Here is a 24,349-nt window from a genome sequence, read left to right on the forward strand (position 1 = left end):
AGCAGTGGATTGAGTGTGGCCGATGATCATGGTGACGACGACGACTATGCGGTCGCCGAGGTAGGCAAGTCCTCGTGTGGGTCGCCACGATGCTTCACTTCTCACTCGATATATTCCTGATCGCGTCGTGGATGTCTCTGGAGTAGGGATTGCCGGCGAAAGGCACTACTACTAGAATACAAGGTGCGTTAACCTATCCACGATCACACTACATTGCTGTACCCTATATTCCTATAGGGTGTATTTAAATTCCTAATGTCCTACAAGCGAGTTCAGATGTCGCTAAATAAGGGAAGCTGTATTTTTGTGGCTTTGTGCCAAAACAAATTTTCCGGGAACGGCTAAATCCGGCCTGTCCCAGCTGAAATGCAGCACTGGGTAGTCAGGTACGAGTTAGTATAGGTGGGTAGCAGCACCACCACCACAGGTGGATGGGTACGAGTTAGTCCAGGTAGGTGGGTAGCACCACCACCATCGCAGGTAGGCGAGTACCGGTGCGGGTCCGTGTGAGCGAGCACGCGGTCTGACCCCACGTGTCCCTCCCACCAAAGAAAGACAAAGATCCCCCGTATAGCCTAAACAGACTGTTGGGGAGAAGTGTTGTTCGCGAGTAGCACCGATGAAGGCCGGCACGGCACACGAGGGGGTGGGTTTGCCCACACACACGCCCAGCCGCCTTTGTCTCCCCAATGGCGATGTCTACACATCGCACCAGGTACTCATTTGGGGCTGGGTCGATCCAGGGGATGGCCACAACCGGCTCAGATAATCGGCACCGGTGTTGGCCGTGAGCGGGAATCGCACTCGGGTTGACCAGGTTCGTAGCGCGGTGCGCTAACCGCTGCCCCACCACCCACCCACCCAACACCACCCACCACCACCCACCACCACCCAACACCACCCACCACCACCCAACACCACCACCCACCACCACCAACACCCTCCCCCCAACACCCACCCATCACCACCACCCACTACCACCACCCACCACTACCACCATCCACCCACTACCACCACCCACCACCATCACTCACCACCCACCCACTACCACCACCACCTTCCACCAACACCACCACCCACCACCACCCACCACCACCCACTACCACCATCCACCATCCACCCACCTTCCACCACTACCACCACCCACTACCACCACCCACTCACTACCACCACCGACCACTACCACCACCCACCCACTACCACCACCCACCACTACCACAACCCACCCACTACCACCACCCACCACTACCACCACCCACCCACTACCCACCCACATCCACCACCACCCACCTTCCACCACGTGCACGACGTCTCTCGCATAGGCCGACGCGTCGAGTCTTATCGATGAATCGATTCACTAAGCAGACATCTTCACGTGGCCGTCCCTCCGCATGCTGAATACATACACACGAGTTGTACACGTCCCGTCTAACGCACGGCCATTCCCGGAGTGCAACAACGCCAGAAGCATTGCGGTTCAATACAAGCAACGCTCTGGACCGCGGTTTCGACTCGCAGTGTCTCATCAGCAGCGTCGGGCTCGCTTGTTCACATAGTGAACATCCACGACCAAGCTCGCGATACATGTGTGACGGGTAAATCGTCGTTTCCATCGCTATACTTATTGGACCGTATAATGGGTTTACTTGATACATTACTTGATACAGCTATCGTGCTGTGACGGTTCCAACTGAAGACGGAAGCTTGTGTTGCCTCCGAAACGTCGTGATTTTTATTTTACTTTTATTAATTTTATTAGTATTTTTTACCTACGTGACTTTACCGAAAAAACCTAAGAGTATGTACCGTATAATGGGGTTCACGTGACCCCCCTCCAGCCGCTAGAGGCCGCTAGATGAATGTGCAAACGCCTGTGTACTGTGAAGTCATGTTTACCAAATAGAACAATAAAAAAAACCACTGATCTGAAAACATCTTTTGTGGTGTGAAAGTCTCGAGCTCGTGTTATCCGCTCTGTCTCTCCGACATCTTTATCCGTGTGCTGAAGAAGGGCCATTTCCAGAAACGTCGCCCATTTCATCCGTTTTCGTTTAAAGGCCACAGTGTTTATTTACGGATGTGTTGAATTTCGTGTTTAATGTATCCTCCTAATATGCATGCACGCGAGTCATTGTCTGTTGAGCAGCAGCGTGACGTGTGTGTGCGTGACATGCGTGTGCGTGACATGCGTGTGGCATCTGAATGTCATGGGCAAATATCAGCACAATTCCCGTTTTGTCTCGACACGTAAACTAGCAAAATGCGCAATCTTCTACTCCATCAGCCTCGCGTCTCTCCAGACCAACATTGTCCACCACCACCATTCATTCGCGCGGGCAAAGCCTCCGGACAGATTTACACCTTCCGGGGGTCTCATCGGCAGAGTTCGGTTTCGTTAAACGAACATCCTGCCGGGTTAGCGGCCGTCATTGGCAGCTGCGCCAAGCGCTTCGTTTCTCGCTCAAATCGTTTCCTGCCGCCTCGTGTAGCCCACGCGTGCACGTGCGGCCCACGCGTGCACGTGCTCACGTTAGACTTTGTTCGCACCGTACGTAGCCAACCGCGCCACATCGGAGGTGCGCGGACTTCTGGCCAGAGGTCGTGGCGAGAGGAGGTCTACTGGATGTCGAATGCCGGTTCCGGAAATACTGCAGCTACTCGGTTCGCCGACCCGGATAATGCTTCCGCTGATGATGATGATGCTGGTGAAGATGATGATGGTGCTGGTGATGGCGTTGGTGGTGATGATGGCGTTGGTGGTGATGATGGCGTTGGTGATTATGATGATGCTGGTGATGATGATGATGCTGGTGGTGATGATGATGATGCTGGTGATGATGATGGCAGTGATGATGATGATGGCGATAATGATGATGATGGCGGTGATGATGATGCTGGTGATGATGATGCTAGTGACGATGATGATGGCGCTGGTGGCGATGGTGATGGTGCTGGTGGCGATGGTGATAGTGCTAGTGATGATGGTGCTGATGGTGGTGATGATGATGATAATGGTGCTGGTAGTGATGACGGCGGTGATGACGATGGTGGTGATGATTCCGTTGGTACTGCTACGGCTTTAAATAATCCCTTGGCTATCCTACTCACTCAAAAATACACCCCCCCCCCACCCAGCTTAGTACCTGGTCACCCGGTTCGAATCCGGACCCAGGTCTTTCATTCGCTCCTCGCTCTCCGAAAACAACGAAATTCTTCTCTGGAGGGGGCGGGACTGGCGGCATCGTCAATCCGTGTCCCGCTCTCCCATTGGCCGAGCTCACGGGAGCACGTCACTATCAGTCGACTTCCCAATTATTCCGAGAGAGAGAGAACAAAAAAAGCTTTGAAGTAGGTCCACTGCCCGGAACGTCGTCCATTACCCACGCGTTTCCCTTTAGCCGGCGCGCTGTTTCGACGCGCGCGAATGAGGCCCTTGCGTGTTGTCGTCAGCGCTGCACGGACGCAGCGTCACACAGCAACGCACAGAGGTGGATGGATGATGGAGAGGATGGGGGCGATGGGGGGGGATGGAGGAGGGGGAAGAGGGGAGGGGATGGGGGTGAGAGGGGGCGGTGGGGTGTACGGGGCGTGTCTATGCGGATCAGTTTAAACGCGAAGCAGAAATCTGGAAATAAAACATTCGACTGAGATTTTTTTTACGGCCGCCCGTCTCACAACCCCCGCCTCGTATCCCCCCCCCCGACTCCCCCCCCAACCTTGCCTGCCCCCCCCCCCCTTCCTTCCGCCCCCCAACCGCACCCCCTCCCATCATCGTCCCCCCACAAACACAAATTTACGACCATGAGTTCGTTCGTGGCGACCCCGGGCGCGGGACTCGTGGACACGAAGTTTCCCGCCTGCGTCGAGGAGTTACGCGACGACGATGATCATCAACACCACCACCACCAACACCTCGACCACCACCACCAGCACCACGACCACTACATCGCCGACCACGACTTCTACGAAAGCGACGATCTGTGCTCTGCAAACGCAACGGCCACCGCTCCTCCATTGACTGCGCCGCTAAGGGCTGGAGCCCGACACTTAAATCGACAAAATCATCATCATCATCATCAGCAGCAGCAGCAGCAAGAGCAGCACCACCATCATCAGCAGCAGCAACACCATCATCAGAATCACAACCATCATCATGGCCATCATCAAGATCATCATCAGGGCCATCATCATCAGCGGCAGCATGATGCTCATCGGGATCATCAGCTGGATGTGCTTCCCGATTGTGATCAGCAACAGCACCACGATCATCATCATCATCACCACGAGCAGCACAAACAGCATCAGCAACACCAGCACAATAATCACCACCATCACCAGCTGCACCAGCAGCAGCAGCATCATCAACAGCATTACAAGCTACAACAGCAGCAGCAACGACAGCAGCAGCCGTCGCAGGCCCCCATCTACAGCTGCGAGCGAGCTCACGGAGGCGGCGTCTCGGGCATTCTACCCCGCGCGTCGGCGGACCCCTCGATCCTTAGCGAGGGGATAAGCGCTCGGGACCTCGAGTCCCCGGTCCCTTTCGACGAGGGTGACCCCCCTCCTACGGGGGTGGTGCCCGGGCAGCATCAGCAGCAGCCGCAGCAGCAGCAGCCGCGCGGGGCGAGGGAGGACGCGATGGTGGTTTACCCTTGGATGAAGAAGGTACACGTGAATACAGGTAGAGCGGCGGCGTGTGCGCGTCTCTCTGTGTGTCTCTGTGCGCGTTACGGCTCTGTGTGTGTGTGTTACACCTCTGTGTGTTACGACTCTGTGTGTGTGTTGGGGCTCTGTGTGTGTGTAACGGCTGTGTGTGTGACGGCTGTGTGTGTGTGTTAGTGACTGTGTGTGTGTGTTACACCTCTGTGTGTTACGACTCTGTGTGTGTGTGTTGGGGCTCTGTGTGTGTGTCGGCTCTGTGTGTTACGACTGTGTGTGTTACACCTCTGGGTGTGTTAGGGCTCTGTGTGTGTTACACCTCTGTGTGTTACGACTCTGTGTGTGTGTTGGGGCTCTGTGTGTGTGTCCGGCTATGTGTGTGTGTGTTACACCTCTGTGTGTTACGACTCTGTGTGTGTGTTGGGGCTCTGTGTGTGTGTGTGACGGCTATGTGTGTGTGTGTTAGTGACTGTGTGTGTGTGTGTGTTAGTGACTGTGTGTGTGTGTTAGTGACTGTGTGTGTGTGTTAGTGACTGTGTGTGTGTGTGTGTGTTAGTGACTGTGTGTGTGTTACACCTCTGTCTGTTACGACTCTGTGTGTGTGCGTTACGACTCTGTGTGTGTGTTGGGGCTCTGTGTGTGTGTTACACCTCTGTGTTACACCTCTCAGTGTGTGTTGGGGCTCTGTGTGTGTGTGTGTGTGACGGCTATGTGTGTGTGTGTTAGTGACTGTGTGTGTGTGTTAGTGACTGTGTGTGTGTGTTAGTGACTGTGTGTGTGTTACACCTCTGTCTGTTACGACTCTGTGTGTGTGCGTTACGACTCTGTGTGTGTGTGTTGGGGCTCTGTGTGTGTGTCGGCTCTGTGTGTTTTTTAGGGCTGTGTGTGTGTTACGTCTCCGTGTGTGTGTGTTACGGCTCTGTGTGTTACACCTCTGTGTGTGTGTTAGGGATGTGGGTGTGTTAGGGCTCTATGTGTGTTACGGCTCTAGGTGTTAGGACTCTGGGTGTGTTACGGCTGTGTGTGTGTTGGGCCTGTGTGTGTGTTAGGGCTCTGTGTGTGTGTTTCACCTCTGGGTGTGTTAGGGCTCTGTGTGTGTGTGTGTTACGACTGTGTGTGTGTTAGGGCTCTGGGTGTTAGGACTCTGTGTGTGTGTGTGTGTGTTAGGGCTGTGTGTGTGTTAGAACTCTGTGTGTGTGTTGGGGCTCTGTGTGTGTGTTGGGGCTCTGTGTGTTTGTGTTAGAACTCTGTGTGTGTTAGAACTCTGTGTGTGTTAGAACTCTGTGTGTGTTAGAACTGTGTGTGTGTTAGAACTCTGTGTGTGTGTTAGAACTGTGTGTGTGTGTGTGTTAGAACTCTGTGTGTGTGTTGGGGCTCTGTGTGTGTGTGTTGGGGCTCTGTGTGTGTGTGTTGGGGCTCTGTGTGTTTGGGTTAGAGCTCTGTGTGTGTTAGAACTCTGTGTGTGTGTTAGAACTCTGTGTGTGTGTTAGAACTCTGTGTGTGTGTTAGAACTCTGTGTGTGTGTTAGAACTCTGTGTGTGTGTTAGAACTCTGTGTGTGTGAACGGGCGCGGTAGCGGGGAGCGCAGCTGCTGATGCATCGGCCTGCAGCCAGTCGTCCTCTCGGTTGGTCAACCCGTGGCGCCTGCTGAGTCTGCCCCGTCACCTCCTGCCAGCGGGGGCCCTTCGACACTTCACGTCGCCTCAAAGTGCACCTAGCCTGGCACAGGCGTCGTGGTGACGTCGCCGCTCCTTAGTGGTGAACGGCGACTGTTGGTTCGTGTAGCGGTTTTTCGCGTTGCGCTGCGAGTTCGATTCCCGCTCACGGCCAACACCCAGTGACGATTATTTGAATCGGTCCAGGGCATCCCCTAGGTCGACTCAGCCTCAAATGAGTACCTGGTGCGGTCTGTAAAAATCGCCAATAAGGGAGACAAAGGCGGCCAGGCGTGGTCTCGACTAACCACCTCCTCGTGTGCCGTTCCGGCCTTCATAAGTGTTCGTTAACAGCACTTGCCCCAACATTCTGTTCAGGCTATACGGGGGATCTTTGTCTTTTGTGTTTATATAACTGTGGGTGTGGGTGGATATTCTACTTTGTGTATGCAAGGTGGGGGGGGGGGGCATGTGTTTGTGTGCAAATACACTTGCCCCAACATCCTTTAAAAGGATAAATATATTGGTGGGATATTTTTCTTCGTGTGTGTGTCTGCATGGGGATGTGTTTGTGTCTTTATACTGTCGATGCGTGGGCATATCTCCTTTTATTTCGGTTTGTATCCGTGACTGTGTGAGTGTCTTATGTATACGGTTATGTGTGGATGCGTCTGGGTGCCGGGGGGGGTGGTGCATGCATTCTCAACGGCGAATATCTGAACCGGTCCTGGGCTTCCCCCTAGATCGACTCGGCCTCAAATGCCGCGTGTAAACATCAGCACTGGGGGAGATAAAGGCGGTCGGCCGTGGCCACACCAACCCCTTCCAACTGCAGTGTCGGCCTTAATAGGCGCTCGCAAACAGCACTTGCTCAGACTCCACGTGCATCTCGGTGTAGGTGTAGTCTTGTGTCTAAGTGCATGAGTCATGCCATTAATACAGGCAAAGTATATAGGGTGTACGTGTGTGTGTGTGCTTTGTGTCATTGTAGCTGTATATAAGTCACTGGCTACAGATATAAACGAATTCGCTGTGTGCTGTGTTTGTGTGTATAATTATACTGTATGTGTGCGAGTTTGCGTGCGTGTATGTACCGTGTGTACATGCAGGTTTGCCTTTATGGTATGTGCAATTGTGTATGTATTGTGCGTAGAATATGTTTGTGTGTACACGTGTGTTCATACTAGTATATGTGTGAGCATATAGATGATTGTGTGTGTGTGTGTCCGAGTCTGTATGATTGGGTATGGGGGAGCGGTGGTCCAGTGGTTAGCGCGCTACACTATGAACCCAGGCACCAATAAGGGAGAAATATTTCAACCGATCCTGGGCCTCCCCTAGGTCGAATCAGCCTCATGCGTACCGTTGTTTGCATGCTGTTGAACTTTTTTTACGCCTTACCATGTGTAAACGTCAGCGCGTAGTCGTGTGTCGGCCTTAATGGGTGCTCTCTAACAACACTTGTCCCAGCAATCTGTTGAAGGCTATACAGGGGATGATCTTTGTCTTTATATGAGTGTGTGTGTGTGTGCTGTATATTTCGAGTTCTGTAAACGAATGTGTTTTATTACGTGTGTTGTTCTGTGTGTGTGTACACTCACTAGGGTTGTTAAACTATAACCGGTAACCGTGATAAAAAAAAAGAAAACATTACCGGTTCATCAATTAAAATGGGTGAAGGCGCAGCGCCTGCAACTGCTCCCAGCTGCCGAGGGTGATTTTGGCCTACTCTTCCACACTGACCAGAGACGTCATCGGAAGAGGCGGGCGTTACCCACGTGGGTGGACTTGCCGATTGATCAACTTGCTGGGTGGAGAAAGGTGGAGTGGAGGATGTTGAGATTTGCGTGTGTGTGAATGTGTCCGCGTATGTGTGAATGTGTCCGCGTATGTGTGAATGTGTCCGCGTATGTGTGAATGTGTCCGCGTATGTGTGAATGTGTCCGCGTATGTGTGAATGTGTCCGCGTGTGCATGAATGTGTCCGTGTGTGTCCACGTGTGTATGAATGTGTCCGCGTATGTGTGAATGTGTCCGCGTGTGCATGAATGTGTCCGTGTGTGTCCACGTGTGTATGAATGTGTCCGCGTATGTGTGAATGTGTCCGCGTGTGCATGAATGTGTCCGTGTGTGTCCACGTGTGTATGAATGTGTCCGCGTATGTGTGAATGTGTCCGCGTGTGCATGAATGTGTCCGTGTGTGTCCACGTGTGTATGAATGTGTCCGCGTATGTGTGAATGTGTCCGCGTGTGCATGAATGTGTCCGTGTGTGTCCACGTGTGTATGAATGTGTCCGCGTGTGTGTGAATGTGTCCGCGTGTGTGTGAATGTGTCCGCGTGTGTGTAAATGTGTCCGCGTGTGTGTGAATGTGTCCGCGTGTGTGTGAATGTGTCCGCGTGTGTGTGAATGTGTCCGCGTGTGTGTGAATGTGTCCGCGTGTGTGTGAATGTGTCCGCGTGTGTGTGAATGTGTTCGCGTGTGTGTGAATGTGTCCGCGTGTGTGTGAATGTGTCCGCGTGTGTGTGAATGTGTCCGCGTGTGTGTGAATGTGTTCGCGTGTGTCTGAGTGTGTCCGCGTGTGTGTGAATGTGTCCGCGTGTGTATGAATGTGTCCGCGTGTGTATGAATGTGTCCGCGTGTGCGTGAATGTGTCCGCGTGTGTATTAATGTGTCCGCGTGTGTGTGAATGTGTCCGCGTGTGTGTGAATGTGTCCGCGTGTGTATTAATGTGTCCGCGTGTGTGTGAATGTGTCCGCGTGTGTATGAATGTGTCCGCGTGTGTGTGAATGTGTCCGCGTGTGTGTGAATGTGTCCGCGTGTGTGTGAATGTGTCCGCGTGTGTGTGAATGTGTCCGCGTGTGTGTGAATGTGTCCACGTGTGTGTGAATGTGTCCGCGTGTGTGTGAATGTGTCCGCGTGTGTATGAATGTGTCCGCGTGTGTCCGCGTGTGTATGAGTGTGTCCGCGTGTGTGTGAATGTGTCCGCGTGTGTGTATCACGCGTGTGTGTACACACGCGTGCAGTATCGATCTGTACGTATTGTAACTCCGTGTATGGTACCGGTTGGTAGTCGTTGTGTATGCGCCCTTCCATGCACGAGTGTAAAGTATACGTATATATATAGTACACACGAGGATTCGCCGTGCACGAACGCGTTATCCTATCGTCCTATCCGCAATATACACACACACACACGCTACAATAAATCACGTCTATGCACTGCATGCTTGATCCACACGACTCGACTCTGATGATGCTCAAGGAGGGGAGAGCGCCCTGATATTTGATCTACCAATTAATGAACGTCGTCGAGCTTGGAAACAAACAAAATGCACGGCCCGAAATAACATTCCGGACTTCGTTGGGGGGAACCCAAGGTGACCGCCACTTCCTCATAGACTCGGAGTAGAATGTATTTACGCGGGAGGAATCCGATGAGCCGTAAAGCTCTTTCATCGCAGACGCCCGAGACCTCACGCAAAGCACTCGCCCCGCCACCCCCCAACGCATCGTCGCTGAGACGAGCAATTCGCCTCCATCGCGGAGCGCGACGGCGCAGTCGATAGGTCGGCCCGCCCTGCGTATCGCCACGTGACTGGACGCCTTGATCGATCCGCTGCTGGATGAAGGGGCCTCCGACCCGGACCCACAGGGTGGTCGCTCTGGGTTGCTTTGACGGTAGCGGGGTGACTTCACCAGAGCCCACAGAGAGAGGAGGGGGGGGGGGATGGTGGAGGGAGGTGAGAGTGGAGGTAAGAGAGGAGAGAGTTTGAGAGAGTTGTGCGTCAAACGTGGATGGAGAGTAGAGAGAGAGAGGGGATATTAATCTTGAAGCTTTCGTGACTGCAGGAATCCATACTCTTTGGTTCTTTCGGTAAAGTCACGTAGGTAGAAAAAATAATTTAATTACATTTCAGCAATTGTTTATTGCTGTGGTTGTTTCCACCTGATGACGGGCGCTTGTGTTGCGCCCGAAACGTCGTCGTTTAATTTATGTTGTACCTACGTGACTTTACCGAAAGAACCAAAGAGTACAGAGAGAGGGGGTAGTGGAGAGGAGAGATGGTGGGAAATGAGAGAGAGAGTAGGGGAGAGGAGACGGTGGAGCGAGAGTGGGAATAGAGAGAGATGGTGGTAGAAGAGAGAACTCGCGTGTAGAGTGCAGAGCGCGTGTGGGAAGAGAGAGAGAGAGACCGCAGCGTAAAGTGGGGATGGGGAGAGGCAGATGTGAATGTCGAGAGAGAGTGAGAGGGAGAGGCAGAGGAGGGAAAGCGAGCGAGAGACGACGAAAGCGTGCAGAGGGAGAGGCCGATGAGCCGGTGTGGAGCGAGCGAGAGAGAGTGAGCGAGAGTATGAGCGAGAGATGGGGGTTTACATAAAGCAAAGTAAAAAAAAATTACGAAATTATGAACGAAGCAAAGTGCCGACTACACCGAGCATCTTCTTGTTTCCACTGATCGTAAAAGAAAAGAGAGGGTGCCGACTGCGTCGAGGAGAGAGAGGGGAGAGAGGGGAGAAAGACAAAGGTGGGAAGATTTACTGTCGCCGAGCGTGCGCGGCACGTTGCCACCACCACGAGCTCGTAAAAGTTTAATGCCGCCGCTTTGGCGCAACGCGTCTCCCCACTTGAAGTTTACACGGCGAGATCATAAAGCACGTGGCCAGGAGCCGCGGGGGTCGAGGAGGAGGAGGAGTGGGGGGGTAGTGGAAGCCGTCCCACCGCGGTGTCTGCTGGCGGAGACGGCGACGGGGAGAGTCGGGAGGGACAGGGGAGAGACGCGGGGAGACGCGGGGAGACACCAGGGGACAGGGGAGAGACGCGGGGCCCGGAAGATGCGGGAGGGATGAGAATGACGCCGTGGGGGGGGGGGGGGGACGCGAGACGAAGGCGACGCGGCGGCCTCGCACAGAGGTCCTCGTGCGGGCGGAGGCCGCGACGCGGCCTCCGCCCGCGAGGGTGCAGACACCGCGGGGAGACGGGGGACTCGGGAGACGTGGGGAGACACCAGGGGGCACGGGGAGACACGGGGAGACACCAGGGGGCACGGGGAGACACGGGGAGATGCGGGGAGACACGGGGAGACGGAGACACTGGGAGACACGGAGAGACGGGAGACACAGGGAGACCCGGGGAGACCCGGGGAGACACAGGGAGACACAGGGAGACACGGGAAGACACGGGGAGAGACGGGGAGACACGAGACACGGGGAGATGCGGGGTGACGCGGGGAGACGCGGGACTCGGGAGACACGGGAGACACCAGGGGACACGGGGAGATACGGGAGACACGGGAGACACGGGAGACACCAGGGGACACGGGGAGACACGGGAGACACCAGGGGACACGGGGAGACACGGGAGACACCAGGGGACACGGGGAGACACCAGGGGACACGGGGAGACACGGGAGACACCAGGGGACACGGGGAGACACCAGGGGACACGGGGAGACACGGGAGACACCAGGGGACACGGGGAGACACCAGGGGACACGGGGAGACACGGGAGACACCAGGGGACACGGGGAGACACGGGAGACACGGGGAGAGACGGGGTGGCAGGGTAGACAGGAGGCAGGATAAATGGGAGACACTGGAGACACAGGGACAGGAGACAGGGAATGAGAGGAGACGCGGGAGGCGGGAGATCGGGGACGGGGGAGACGGGGGACTGAGACAGGAATGCGGGAGGGGGGGGAATGGACGCGCCCCTCGCGGCCTCGGGGCTCTGAGGAGTTTCCATCACAACCATCATCATCATCATCACTACCACCATCATCATCACTACCACCATCATCATCATCATCACTACCACCATCATTATCACAAACATCATCATCACTACCACCATAATCACAATCAACATCATCCTCATCATCATCACTACCACCATCATTATCACAATCATCATCATCACTACCACCATCATCACAATCATCACCATCACTACCACCACCATCACAATCATCAGGACCCTCATCATCATCACTGCCACCATCATCACAAACATCATCATCACTACCGCCATCATCATCATCACTAACATCATCATCATCACTACCACCATCATCATCATCACTACCACCATCATCATCACAAACATCATCATCATCACAAACATCATCATCATCACTACCACCATCATCATCACAAACATCATCATCATCACTACCACCATCATCATCACAAACACCATCATCATCACAAACATCATCATCATCACAGACATCATCATCATTACAATCATCATCATCATCACCACTACCATCATCATCCCTACCACCACCATCACCATCACCACTACCACCACCATCATCATCACAAACACCATCATCATCACAAACACCATCATCATCACAAACACCATCATCATCACAAACACCATCATCATCACAAACACCATCATCATCACAATCTTCATCATCACAGACATCATCATCACAGACATCATCATCATCACAAACATCATCATCATCATCACAAACATCATCATCATCACAGACATCATCATCATCACAAACATCATCATCACAGACATCATCATCACAATCATCATCACAATCATCATCATCATCACAGACATCATCACGTCTGTGTGTGGAGAGCCACTGCCCTTGTTACTCCTCCTCCTCCACCTCCTCCACCTCCTCCTCCACCTCCTCCACCACCTCCTCCTCCATTGTGTGGCAGCGCGTGTGCACGTGCTTACGTGTGTGAGTGAGACAAAGATGGCCGGGCGTGATTATAGCCCCCACCTCAAACAGTAACCATGGCTCCCACCATGGCTACCACCGCAGTAACCATGGCGACCACCATGGCTACCACCGCAGTAACCATGGCGACCACCATGGTTACTGTCCTCCGTGAACGCCACTCGACTGGTCCACCCAGGTTGATCACTCGGCCTGTCACGTGGTCTGACGGATTGGCCTCTTCATCCGCACTGTTCAACCACTAACTCACCCACTAACTCACCCACTAACTCACCCACTAACTCACCCACTGACTCACCCACTAACTCACCCACTAACTCACCCACTGACTCACCCACTGACTCACCCACTAACTCACCCACTAACTCACCCACTGACTCACCCACTGACTCACCCACTAACTCACCCACTACTCACCCACTCACTCACCCACTAACTCACCCACTAACTCACCCACTAACTCACCCACTGACTCACCCACTGACTCACCCACTGACTCACCCACTGACTCACCCACTGACTCACCCACTGACTCACCCACTAACTCACCCACTACTCACCCACTAACTCACCCACTGACTCACCCACTAACTCACCCACTGACTCACCCACTGACTCACCCACTGACTCACCCACTAACTCACCCACTAACTCACCCACTAACTCACCTACTGACTCACCCACTGACTCACCCACTGACTCACCCACTGACTCACCCACTGACTCACCCACTGACTCACCCACTAACTCACCAATTAACTCACCCACTAACTCACCCACTAACTCACCCACTGACTCACCCACTGACTCACCCACTGACTCACTCACTAACTCACTCACTAACTCACCCACTAACTCACCCACTAACTCACCCACTGACTCACCCACTAACTCACCCACTAACCCACTAACTCACTCACTAACTCGCCCACTCACCACCACACTGCAGGTCCGCTCCACTTTGTCATCTTTCCTCGCGTCATCCGTTCTCTCTTTTCCGCCCCCAAGCTTTGATAGTGCCACGTGATGATGGTGCCGCGTGATAGTGCTGTTAGTTGCTGTCCGCTTAGCGTTTTGGGACCGTTGGGCCCTATCTCGTGTGTACGTATATATATAGATACCGTACGTGTGTGTATGTGTGTACCTACGTGTGCACAGTGGATACGTGTGTGTGAATTTATAGAAAGTCAAGTGTGTGCATATATTTGTTTACACATTTTTTTATTTAGCAACATTTCACCTTGATTATCCCGTGAGATTGAATATTTGATTTTGTAAACGTGTGTAAGAGTCTCGATTTCTCCTGTATCTGAATGACTGCGTTTGTGTCCGCGTCTGTGTGTGTGTGTACGTGTGTGTGTGTGTGTACGTGTGTGTGTGTGTGTACGTGTGTGTGTGTGTACGTGTGTGTGTGTGTACGTGTGTGTATGTGTACGTGGTGTGTGTACGTGTGTGTATATGTGTGTGTGTACGTGTGTGTGTATGTGTGTGTATATGCGTGTGTGTGTGTACTTGTGTGTATATGTGTGTGTACGTGAGTGGTATTGGCCACCCACCCCCTCGTGTGCCCTGCCGTCCTTCATAGGTGCTACTCGTTAACAGCACTTGCCCCAACAATCTGTTCAAGCTATACGAAGAGGAGGGGGATCTTTGTCTTTGTATGTTTATGTGCCGAGCAAGTGTTGTTAGCGAGCACCTATTGAGCTATGGGAGGGGTGGGGGGTCTTTGTCGGGCGGTGTGTGGATGTGGTGGCAGAGTAAATGAGCGCAGCGTTCCTCCTGCGTCGAGAGCTTGGCAATTAGACCTCGAACGAAGCAGCATGTCGCAGCAATATTGTCAAGCCCATCATCGTGCTGTTGCATGCATAGCACGGAATAATACACGCAGACACACACACGGACACACTTCTGATGATGATGATCACGATAATTCGGGACGTTTGGTATTCGGGTCATGGCTCAAAGGGGCACGGCTGCTGCTACGTTCCACAGACGGTGGAGGTCCTGCCCTGATGCTATCACGTGGTAATCGTTTTACCGCAGTATCAACATCGTCATGGTGTTGATACCTGGGTCGCGATGACCCGATTATCGTGGTTACATCATTAAGCTCGACAACGGAAATCGTCATCCCCACCGCCATCGTCATCATCGTCGCCAGCACCACCTACCACGAAGCTGCCATTCGCCGCGAAGTGGCGATAGCGTCACCGCAGTGCTTGTGCCAGGCTAGGTTCACGAGGAGAGATTAATCGAGAGTACGCGTGACACGAGCGTCATCATGGCATTTCCAGCGTTGCGGTGATGATATCTAACTCTTAACCTTGTGGCCAACACCACCACCATCATCATCTTCACCATCGTCATCATCATCATCATCATCACCCCCACCATCATCACCACAACCATCACCATCATCGCCACTACCCCCAACATCACCAACATCACCACTATCACCACCATTATCATCACCACTACCACCATTGTCATCACAACTACCACAACCCCCATCATCACCACCATCATCACCACTACCACGACCACCACCATCACTACCCTATCATCACCACCAACATCACTACTGTCACCACCATCATTATCACCACGACCCCCGTCATCACCACCACTACCCCCATCATTACCACCATCATCACCACGACCACTATCCCCATCATCACCACCACTATCACCACCACCATTATCACCACCACCATTATCACCACGACTACTACCCCCATCATCACCACGACCACTAACCCCATCATCATCACCACCATCACCTCGACCACCATCATCACCACGACCACTACCCCCATCATAACTACCACTAACCCCATCACCATCATCACCACTACCACTACTCCCATCATCACCACTACCCCCATCATCATCACCACCACCACTATCATTACCACTATCATTACCACTATCATTACCACTATCATTACCACTACCGTTATCACCACTACCACAACCCCCATCATCACCACCACCACCACGATCACTGCCCCATCACCACCACCACCTCGACCACCATCATCACCACTACCACTATCCCCCATCATAACCACCACTACCACTAACCCCATCACCACCACCATCACCTCGACCCCCATCATCATCACCACGACCACTACCCCCATCATCATCACCACGACCACTACCATTGCCACCACCATTACCACCACCATTACCACCACCATTACCACCACTACCATTACTCCCATCATCACCACCACTATCACCACCATTATCAACACCACTATCATCACCACCACCATTATCACCACTACCACAACCCCCATGATCATCACCACGATCACTGCCCCCATCATCATCATCACCACCACCACCACCACCTCGACCACCATCATCACCACTACCACTATCCCGATCACCACTATCCCCACCACCGCCACCACCACGGCCACCGTTCTCGCAGTGGCTCCGAGCTGCCGTGGAAACGGGGAGCTGAAGCGTGCGCGCACCGCCTACACGCGCTACCAGGCGCTCGAGCTGGAGAAGGAGTTCCACTTCAACCGCTACCTGACGAGGCGACGTCGTGTCGAGGTGGCCGGCGCGCTCTGCCTGAGCGAGCGCCAGATCAAGATCTGGTTCCAGAACCGGCGCATGAAGTGGAAGAAGGACCATCGACTACCGAACACCAAGGTGAAGGCGACGACGGCGGGCGACTTGCAAGCTGCCTCCGTGACGACCATGACGATGACTTAAAGTCGCTGGATTTTGGTCGGCTGCAGTTGTCGGTCCGTCGTGGGTCGCGAGTGGTCGCACGCGATCCTATTTTTCGATCGGTGTTGGCGGGGAGTATCGCTGCTGCTGCTGCTGTTGTTGCTGTTGTTGGTGATGATGGTGGTGGTGGTGGGTGTGATGTTGATGGTGGTGGTAATGATGTTGTCATCGTTTGTTTGATGATGATGATGGTTGAGATGGTTGTGCGTGTGATGTTGATGGTGGTGATGATGATGATGGCTGAGATGGTCGTGCGTGTGATGTCAATGGTCGAGTTGGTGATGATGATATTATTATTTTGTTTATAGCTTAGACGGCTGTACGTGTGTAAAGTTGATGATGTTGTTGATGATGATGGCTGATATATTTGCGCACGTGATGATGATGATGATGCTGCTGCTGTTGAGATATCACTTGTACAGGGTATAAAGTTCGCTTAGCCAACCCGCACTGACCAGCCTGGTGAAATAGCTCCTCCCCCAGGGCCCAGGCCCTCATCCAGCAGTGGATTTGGCAAAGAGGGCTCCCTCCGTGTCGTTCATGCGCACCGCGTGATCGTGGGTACTGCTTGCCAGTGTCAGGGCACTTATTTATTCCCATGAACTGACGCATACCGATGGGTACAAGCGTAGCACGGTATAATACGTACGCGCAGACACATACGCACGAGGCGATACCAAACAACGCGCACGCTACACACACGCGCGCGCGCACGCTTACGTTATACATAGAGACACAGCACAGACGCGCGCACACACACAACAACAATAGTAAGTCAGCACATTTGGAATCGCTGCCGTCATTCAGGGCAGCACAGCTGTAGTTCAACACACTGCACCTCCGATTAGCACGGGATTTTTGTTTTTTTTGCTACGTACGGTGCGAAAAAAGTTAAACGTACTGTGTGCACGCTGAGTGCCGTTCCAACCGATAACATTTTTTGTCTTCTTTTAACGGCCACCATCAAGCAAGACGGTGCGTATTTATAATTTTTTATATTACTATATTATCGGCAATGCCAAACACCCGCAGTGATAACTAGGGCGGCCCGCGATTTCGAACCGCGAGCCTCGACGGAAAGTGGCGGACTGGCGCACAATAAGCGCCTACTAAATTTAAATGCAACCAAAACAGCAATCAATATAACATGCTACAATCACAAATGTGTCCTGTACGTACCCGTGTTGAAAACAAACTGATATATACACACACACAAACACACACGTGGAAATAACGATGCACGCGTATGATACATGCGCGTGCACACGCACGCACGCAAGTAGCGGACGATGAGACGCTTCAGAGAGGAATACGCGTCGCCACGTGTGTGTCTGTAATAAAGTTGTACAAATGTTGTCAATCACACAGCTCGCTCGCACACGCACAGCGTACACCGAGCACCGGATTATAAGACGCACACCACACACCCTCCCCCACTCCCCCAACTTTTTCGTTAAAATAACGCAGGGCCGTTTTTACAATGCGGAGTGAAGGGTAATTAAATACACCGCTACACTCGTATACGAAACACACACACACGTGTACGCATACATACGCACTCACCACATATACACATATACAGTACTTGCATTCCTCCAATGGCCTACACACATTCCTTAATACACGAGCCTTAGCTCGCATGGTATATATATACACAACAATGTATTGTTCTTATATTACGCGTCGACAAGTCTTTGTCTTGACGAACTCGGCTCGTGGTGACGACGACGATGCGACGAGCAGTTGCTCGCAGCAGGCGCAGTGTTTGTGTCGGTGTGTGTGTGTCAGTGTGTCTGTATGTGTCAGTGTCTGTGTGTCGGTGTGTGTGTGTGTGTGTCAGTGTGTGTGTCTGTATGTTTGTGTATCGGTGTGTGTGTGTCTGTCGGTGTGTGTGTGTCTGTCGGTGTGTGTTTGTCAGTGTTTGTGTGTCTGTGTGTGTGTGTCTGTGTGTGTGTGTGTCTGTGTGTGTGTCAGTGTTTGTGTGTGTCTGTGTGTGTGTCAGTGTGTGTGTGTGTCAGTGTGTGTGTCTATCGGTGTGTGTGTGTCTGTGTGTATGTGTCAGTCAGTGTGTGTGTGTGTCAGTGTGTGTGTGTCAGTGTGTGTGTGTCTGTATGTGTCAGTGTGTGTGTGTCTGTATGTGTCAGTGTGTGTGTGTCTGTATGTGTCAGTGTGTGTGTGTCTGTATGTGTCAGTGTGTGTGTGTCTGTATGTGTCAGTCAGTGTGTGTGTGGCCACCCACCCCTCGTGTGTCGTGCCGGCCTTTGTCGGTGCTCGCTAACAGCACTTGCCCCAACAGTCTGTTAAGGCTGTACGGGGGATCTTTGTCTTTGTGTGTCTTCGTCGTGTCGGTGTGTGTGTCTTTGTCTTTTGAGAATGTCAGTGTGCCCGCCTTCATATGTGCTGGCTAACAGTACTTGCCTCTACAGTCTGTTAAGGCTATACGGGGGGTCTTTGTCTTTGTAGTGAACGTGTCTTTTTAAGGTGGGTGGCGGTAGTGTGGTGGTTGGCGCGATGCGTACCCGGCGAGCCGAGTTCGATTCCCGCTCACAACCAACATCGGAGACGATTATCTGAACTGGTTCTGGGCCTCCCCTAGGTCGACTCAGCCTCAAATGATTACCCGGTGACGGTGTGTAAAAATCATCGCCACTGGGGAGACGAAGGCGGCCGGGCGTGGTGCTGGCCACCCACCCCCTCGTGTTGCCGTGCCGGCCTTCATAGGTTCTCGCTAACAGCACTTGCCCCAACAGTCTAAAAAGGTTACACAGGGTAGCTGTATCTTTGTACGCGAGTGTGCTTGTGTCACACGAGGTGTGTGTGTGTCAGTGCGTGTGTCTGTGCGAGTGTGTCATTGTATGCGTACGGAGTGGTGGCGCAGTGGTTAGCGCACTGCGCTACGAACCCGACGACCCTCGGTGGTGGGTTCCCGCTCACGGCCAACATCAGTGACGAATAACCGAACCGGTCCTGGGGTCGACTCAACGCGCGTATAAACATGGGCGCCAGGGAGACAAAGGCGGCCGGGCGTGGTGCTGGCCACATCAACCCCGTGGTGCGCCGTGCCAGCGTTCACAAGATGCTCGCTAATAAAGCACTTGCCCCGGAAGCCTGTTGAAGGCTACCTGGGAAGCTGTGTGTGAGATGGTGTTTGTCAGATCGTGTGTGAGATAGTGTTTGTCGGATCGTGTGTGAGTGCGTGTCGGTGTACGTGAGTGTGTGTCGATAAGTGTGCGCGACTATTGTGTATGGCATGTTGAACTTCTTTCGCACCGTACGTAGCCAACCGTGCTAATCGGAGGTGCGCGGGGGGAAGGACAACACACCAAACACGACATATACTGCCGTCGGAGAGAGTGTGTTGACTTGTGCTCGCTGACAGCACTTGCCCCAACAGCCTGTGGAGGCTACCCAGGGGATCTTTGCGTGTCCCTGTGAGTGTGTTGTCAATGTGTGTCGTGTACGAGTACAGTCCAGGTGAGTGTTGTCTCGCTCGCGTTTGCGAGGGTTGTGAGTGTCGTGTGTGAGGATGCGGCATCGCCTCAAAGTGCACCTAGCCTGGCACCAGGATCCGTGGTGACGTCGCCGCCACTTAGTGGCGTGCGTTTGGTTACTTGTTGATATTTTTTGCGCGTGAGTGTTAGAACGCTATAGCGCGTTACATTAGTGCATTGGCCGCCCCTTGTAACTTATTCGTTATTTATTTGCTGGTTGGTGTCGTTTGTTGTTGTTGTTGTGAATAGTTGTTTACTTTAGGCTGCCACTCGGGGCGCTTGGTTGTTGTGAGCACGTGGCCACGTGTAGCGCGATCACGTGGGTACAACTGAGCATCCCACAGTGACTGCGTCACAATAAACGATGATGATGGTGGTGGTGATGATGTTAGACACTAGTTGTAGCAATTGTAATAGTATTACTCTGCAATATGAAGTATGCCGTTTTGTGTAAAGACACCTAGCCTGGCACAGACCCCCACCCCGCGTCCCCCCCGGCCCCTGACACAGACAGGGTATAAATGTCTCCGATTCTTGTCGGCGTGTGTTTAAAGGCGTGCGCGTGCATGCAGGTGAGCGTGAATAATCCCGTAAGAGAGTGTGTGTGTGTGTCTTGCGTGTCTCGTGTGTGTGTGTGTTGTCCGTGTATCTTGTGTATATACACGTGTGACGCTCGTGTGTGCGTGTCTGTGTGTATGTGGGGAGCGGTAGTGTAGTGGCTAGCGCACTGCACTTCGAACCCGGCGACCTGAGTGACGACTATTTGAATCAGTCCTGGGCCTCCCCTCGGTCGATTCGGTCTCAAATGAGTACCTGGTGTGATGCGTAAACATAACCACTAAGGAGAGACAAAGGCGGCCGGGCGTGGTGGCTGCCACCCACCCCCTCGTGTGCCGTGCCGGCCTTCATAGGTGCTCGCTAACAGCACTTTCCCCTACAGTCTGTAAAGGCTACACGGGGGATCTTTGTCTTGGTGTGTGTTTTTTTGCTTTGTGTATGTTGCGCTCGTATGTCTGTGTGTATGTTTATGATGTGCGCTCCTCGTCTTTCTGTGTGTGCGCGCGTATGTTCTTTGTTTATGTGCGCGTTGGTCTCATGAATAATGAATAAAGCGACATTAAACACTGAGCTGAGTGCACGTGTCTGCGAATTCTGGGCGAGAGGCGCCGTCATTAACGTCCTCATCATCATCAACATCATCAACATCATCAAGAGACCATCGATACTGATCATCATTGTCACATCGAGCACCAATGAAAGCCGGCACGTCACCAGGGACAATCGCCAATAGCCACATAATAATAATCATCATCATCATAATCCTTATCATAGATCAACTCTGCAATCATCATCGCCACCACCACGGGTCATTAACAACAATCATCATCATCGAAATCGAACATGATCATCCGAGCTAATTCGCCACGTGACATCATTTTCGTCATAATCATACAAACGGCATCGTCATCAGCGATCGTTATGACGTCTTGTAATTACCGATAATAACCGATGCTCAGCACGGGCGCATTATCGTCAAACAATAATGATCGTCATCACAATGATCACGGATAGAATCATTATCACGTCATAATTACAGATCGTCATCAACGCGCCTTGCAGTTACAAATCATCACAATGAACCATAAATGGGCAATCATTTGGTGGTGGTGATGGCGGTGGTGATGACGGTGGTGATGACGGTGGTGGTGGTGATGATGATGATGGTGATGATGGTGGTAGTGATGGTGATTTTGGTGGTGGTGGTGGTGGTGGTGATGATGATTATGATGGTGGTGGTGGTGGTGGTGATGATGATGATGATGCTGGTGGTGGTGGTGATGATGATGGTGGTGATGATGGTGGTGGTGATGGTGGTGGTGGTGGTGATGATGATACCGGTGGTGATGATGATACCGGTGGTGATGATGATGCTGGTGGTGGTGGTGATGATGATGGTGGTAATAATGATGGTGATGGTGGTGGCGATGGTGGTGGTGATGATGATGGTGGTGGTGGTGGTGATAATGATGGTGGTGGTGGTGGTGGTGATAATGATGATGGTGATGGTGGTGGTGATAATGATGGTGATGGTGGTGAAGATGGTGGTGGTGATGATAATGGTGGTGATGATGATGATGATGGTGGTGATGGTGATGGTGGGGATGCTGATGGTGGTGGTGATGATGATACGGGTGGTGATGATAATGATGGTGGTGGTGATGATAATGATGGTGGTGATGGTGATGGTGGGGATGATGATGGTGGTGATGATGATACGGGTGGTGATGATAATGATGGTGGTGGTGGTGATGATAATGATGGTGGTGGTGATGATGATGATGGTGGTGATGATGGTGGTGGTGATGATGATGATGATGGTGATGATGATGGTGGTGGTGATGATGATGGTGGTGATGATGGTGATGATGATGATGGTGATGATGGTGTTGATGATGGTGGTGGTGATGATGATGATATCGTGGACAGGTGTTGTTTGCAAGAACGGCGCCTCTGGAGTCAAGTGTCCGGATCTCGCAGAAGGAAGGACGCAACGGCGTGGAGTGGTACAATTACATTGTTTTGGCCGGTGATGTTCTACGGTGTACATTATATTATGTACAGGCAGTCCCCGGGTTACGGCAGGCCCGACTTACGGAAGCCCGACTTTACGGAAACGCTCCCATAAATCATGTTACCAAAAAAAATGCCCGTACGCGGAAATGTTTACGTGAGTTACGTAACCGAAAATAGTGCGGCGAGGTTACGGATGAATACGGCGGAGCGAGGCGGAAGCATACACACGTACAGAGACAGAACCCCCTGTATAGCCTCTAACAGACTGTTAGGGCAAGTGCTGAAGGCCGACACGGCGCACGAGGAGGTGGGTGGCCAACACCAGGCCCGGCCGCCTTTGTCTCCCCGGTGGCGATGTTTACACGCCGGGCTGAGTCGACGTGGGGAGAGGCCCAGGACCGGCTCAAGATGATCGTCACTGGTGTTGACCGTGAGCATGAATCGAACTCGTGGAGTCACTAACCACTACGCCACCGCTCCACACATGCACACATACGTGTGTGTGTGCACACACGCACACATGCACACATACGTGTGTGTGTGTGTGCGCACACGCACACGTGCACACATACGTGTGTGTGTGCACACACGCACACATGCACACATACGTATGTGTGTGTGCACACACACACGCGCGCTATGAATATGCAGAGGTAAAAAAATCTTACACGTTTGAACATCGGCATTGGGAAGACAAAAGCGGTCGGGATTGCCATCAGTCTCTTCGGATGACTTTTTGTGTGTGTCTCCCCTGGCACCAACGTCCACACACTGAAGCGGGTCCTCATTTGAGGCTGAGTCGAGCTAGGGGAGGTCCGGGATCGGTTCTCAGATCACTTTGCTTGCCGTCTTCTATCCGTGGTCGCAATGTGAACTGAGGTGGCAACGATTTGTGGTCACTCGGTGTGCAAACAGCTGCTGCTGCTCAGTGCCGGACTAAGCTAGTGCGGGGCCTGTAGCATTTGTTATAAAGGGGCCCTAAATAAATAAATAAACACGTAAATATTAAAACACAATTTTTTTACTTTCATAGGAAAGTTATTGTATTTTTTCATTTGCTATACAGCCAGATAATACGACAAATCGCTAAGCTTATACACGCAGTCGTTCGTAAAAGTTGAAGGCGGCATAGTACTATAGTAATAGAGCAAATGCAGAATCACTGAACCGGAATTGATAGCTTGAAAGCATTTAGCGTGGGGCCCTTGAAAGTGCGTGGCCCGTAGCTCCGACACGTGTAGCTACTACATTTGTAGCTACTACATGTGTAGCTACTACACGTGTTGTAGCTACTACTTTTGCTACTACACGTGTAGCTACTACATTTGTAGCTACTACATGTGTAGCTACTACACGTGTTGTAGCTACTACTTTTGCTACTACAGTACCATAATCCGACACTGGTGCTGCTGCTGTTCCCAGCGATCTTCCACAATAGTTCACAACAACGAAAACACGTGTTCCTGGTAATTTCCTGTCAGTGAATAAACCCATTATTGTTGTTGT

At 52.4% G+C, this 24,349-nt stretch overlaps 1 protein-coding gene across 1 annotated transcript; it reads left to right on the forward strand.

Annotated features, from left to right (window-relative positions):
* The first annotated feature begins 3,763 nt into the window (after positions 1–3,763).
* On the forward strand, positions 3,764–22,000 carry LOC133357039 (homeobox protein Hox-B4-like). The gene is made up of 2 exons (XM_061574782.1): positions 3,764–4,681; positions 16,471–22,000. Exons 1-2 carry the CDS (start codon positions 3,802–3,804, stop codon positions 16,758–16,760), a joined length of 1,170 nt encoding a protein of 389 aa, XP_061430766.1. The 5' UTR covers positions 3,764–3,801; the 3' UTR covers positions 16,761–22,000.
* The last annotated feature ends 2,349 nt before the right edge of the window (positions 22,001–24,349 follow it).

The sequence above is a fragment of the Lethenteron reissneri genome, chromosome 7 (genome assembly GCF_015708825.2).
Source record: "Lethenteron reissneri isolate LAM-NWPU_2019-01 chromosome 7, ASM1570882v1, whole genome shotgun sequence".
Lineage (NCBI taxonomy): Eukaryota > Metazoa > Chordata > Hyperoartia > Petromyzontiformes > Petromyzontidae > Lethenteron > Lethenteron reissneri.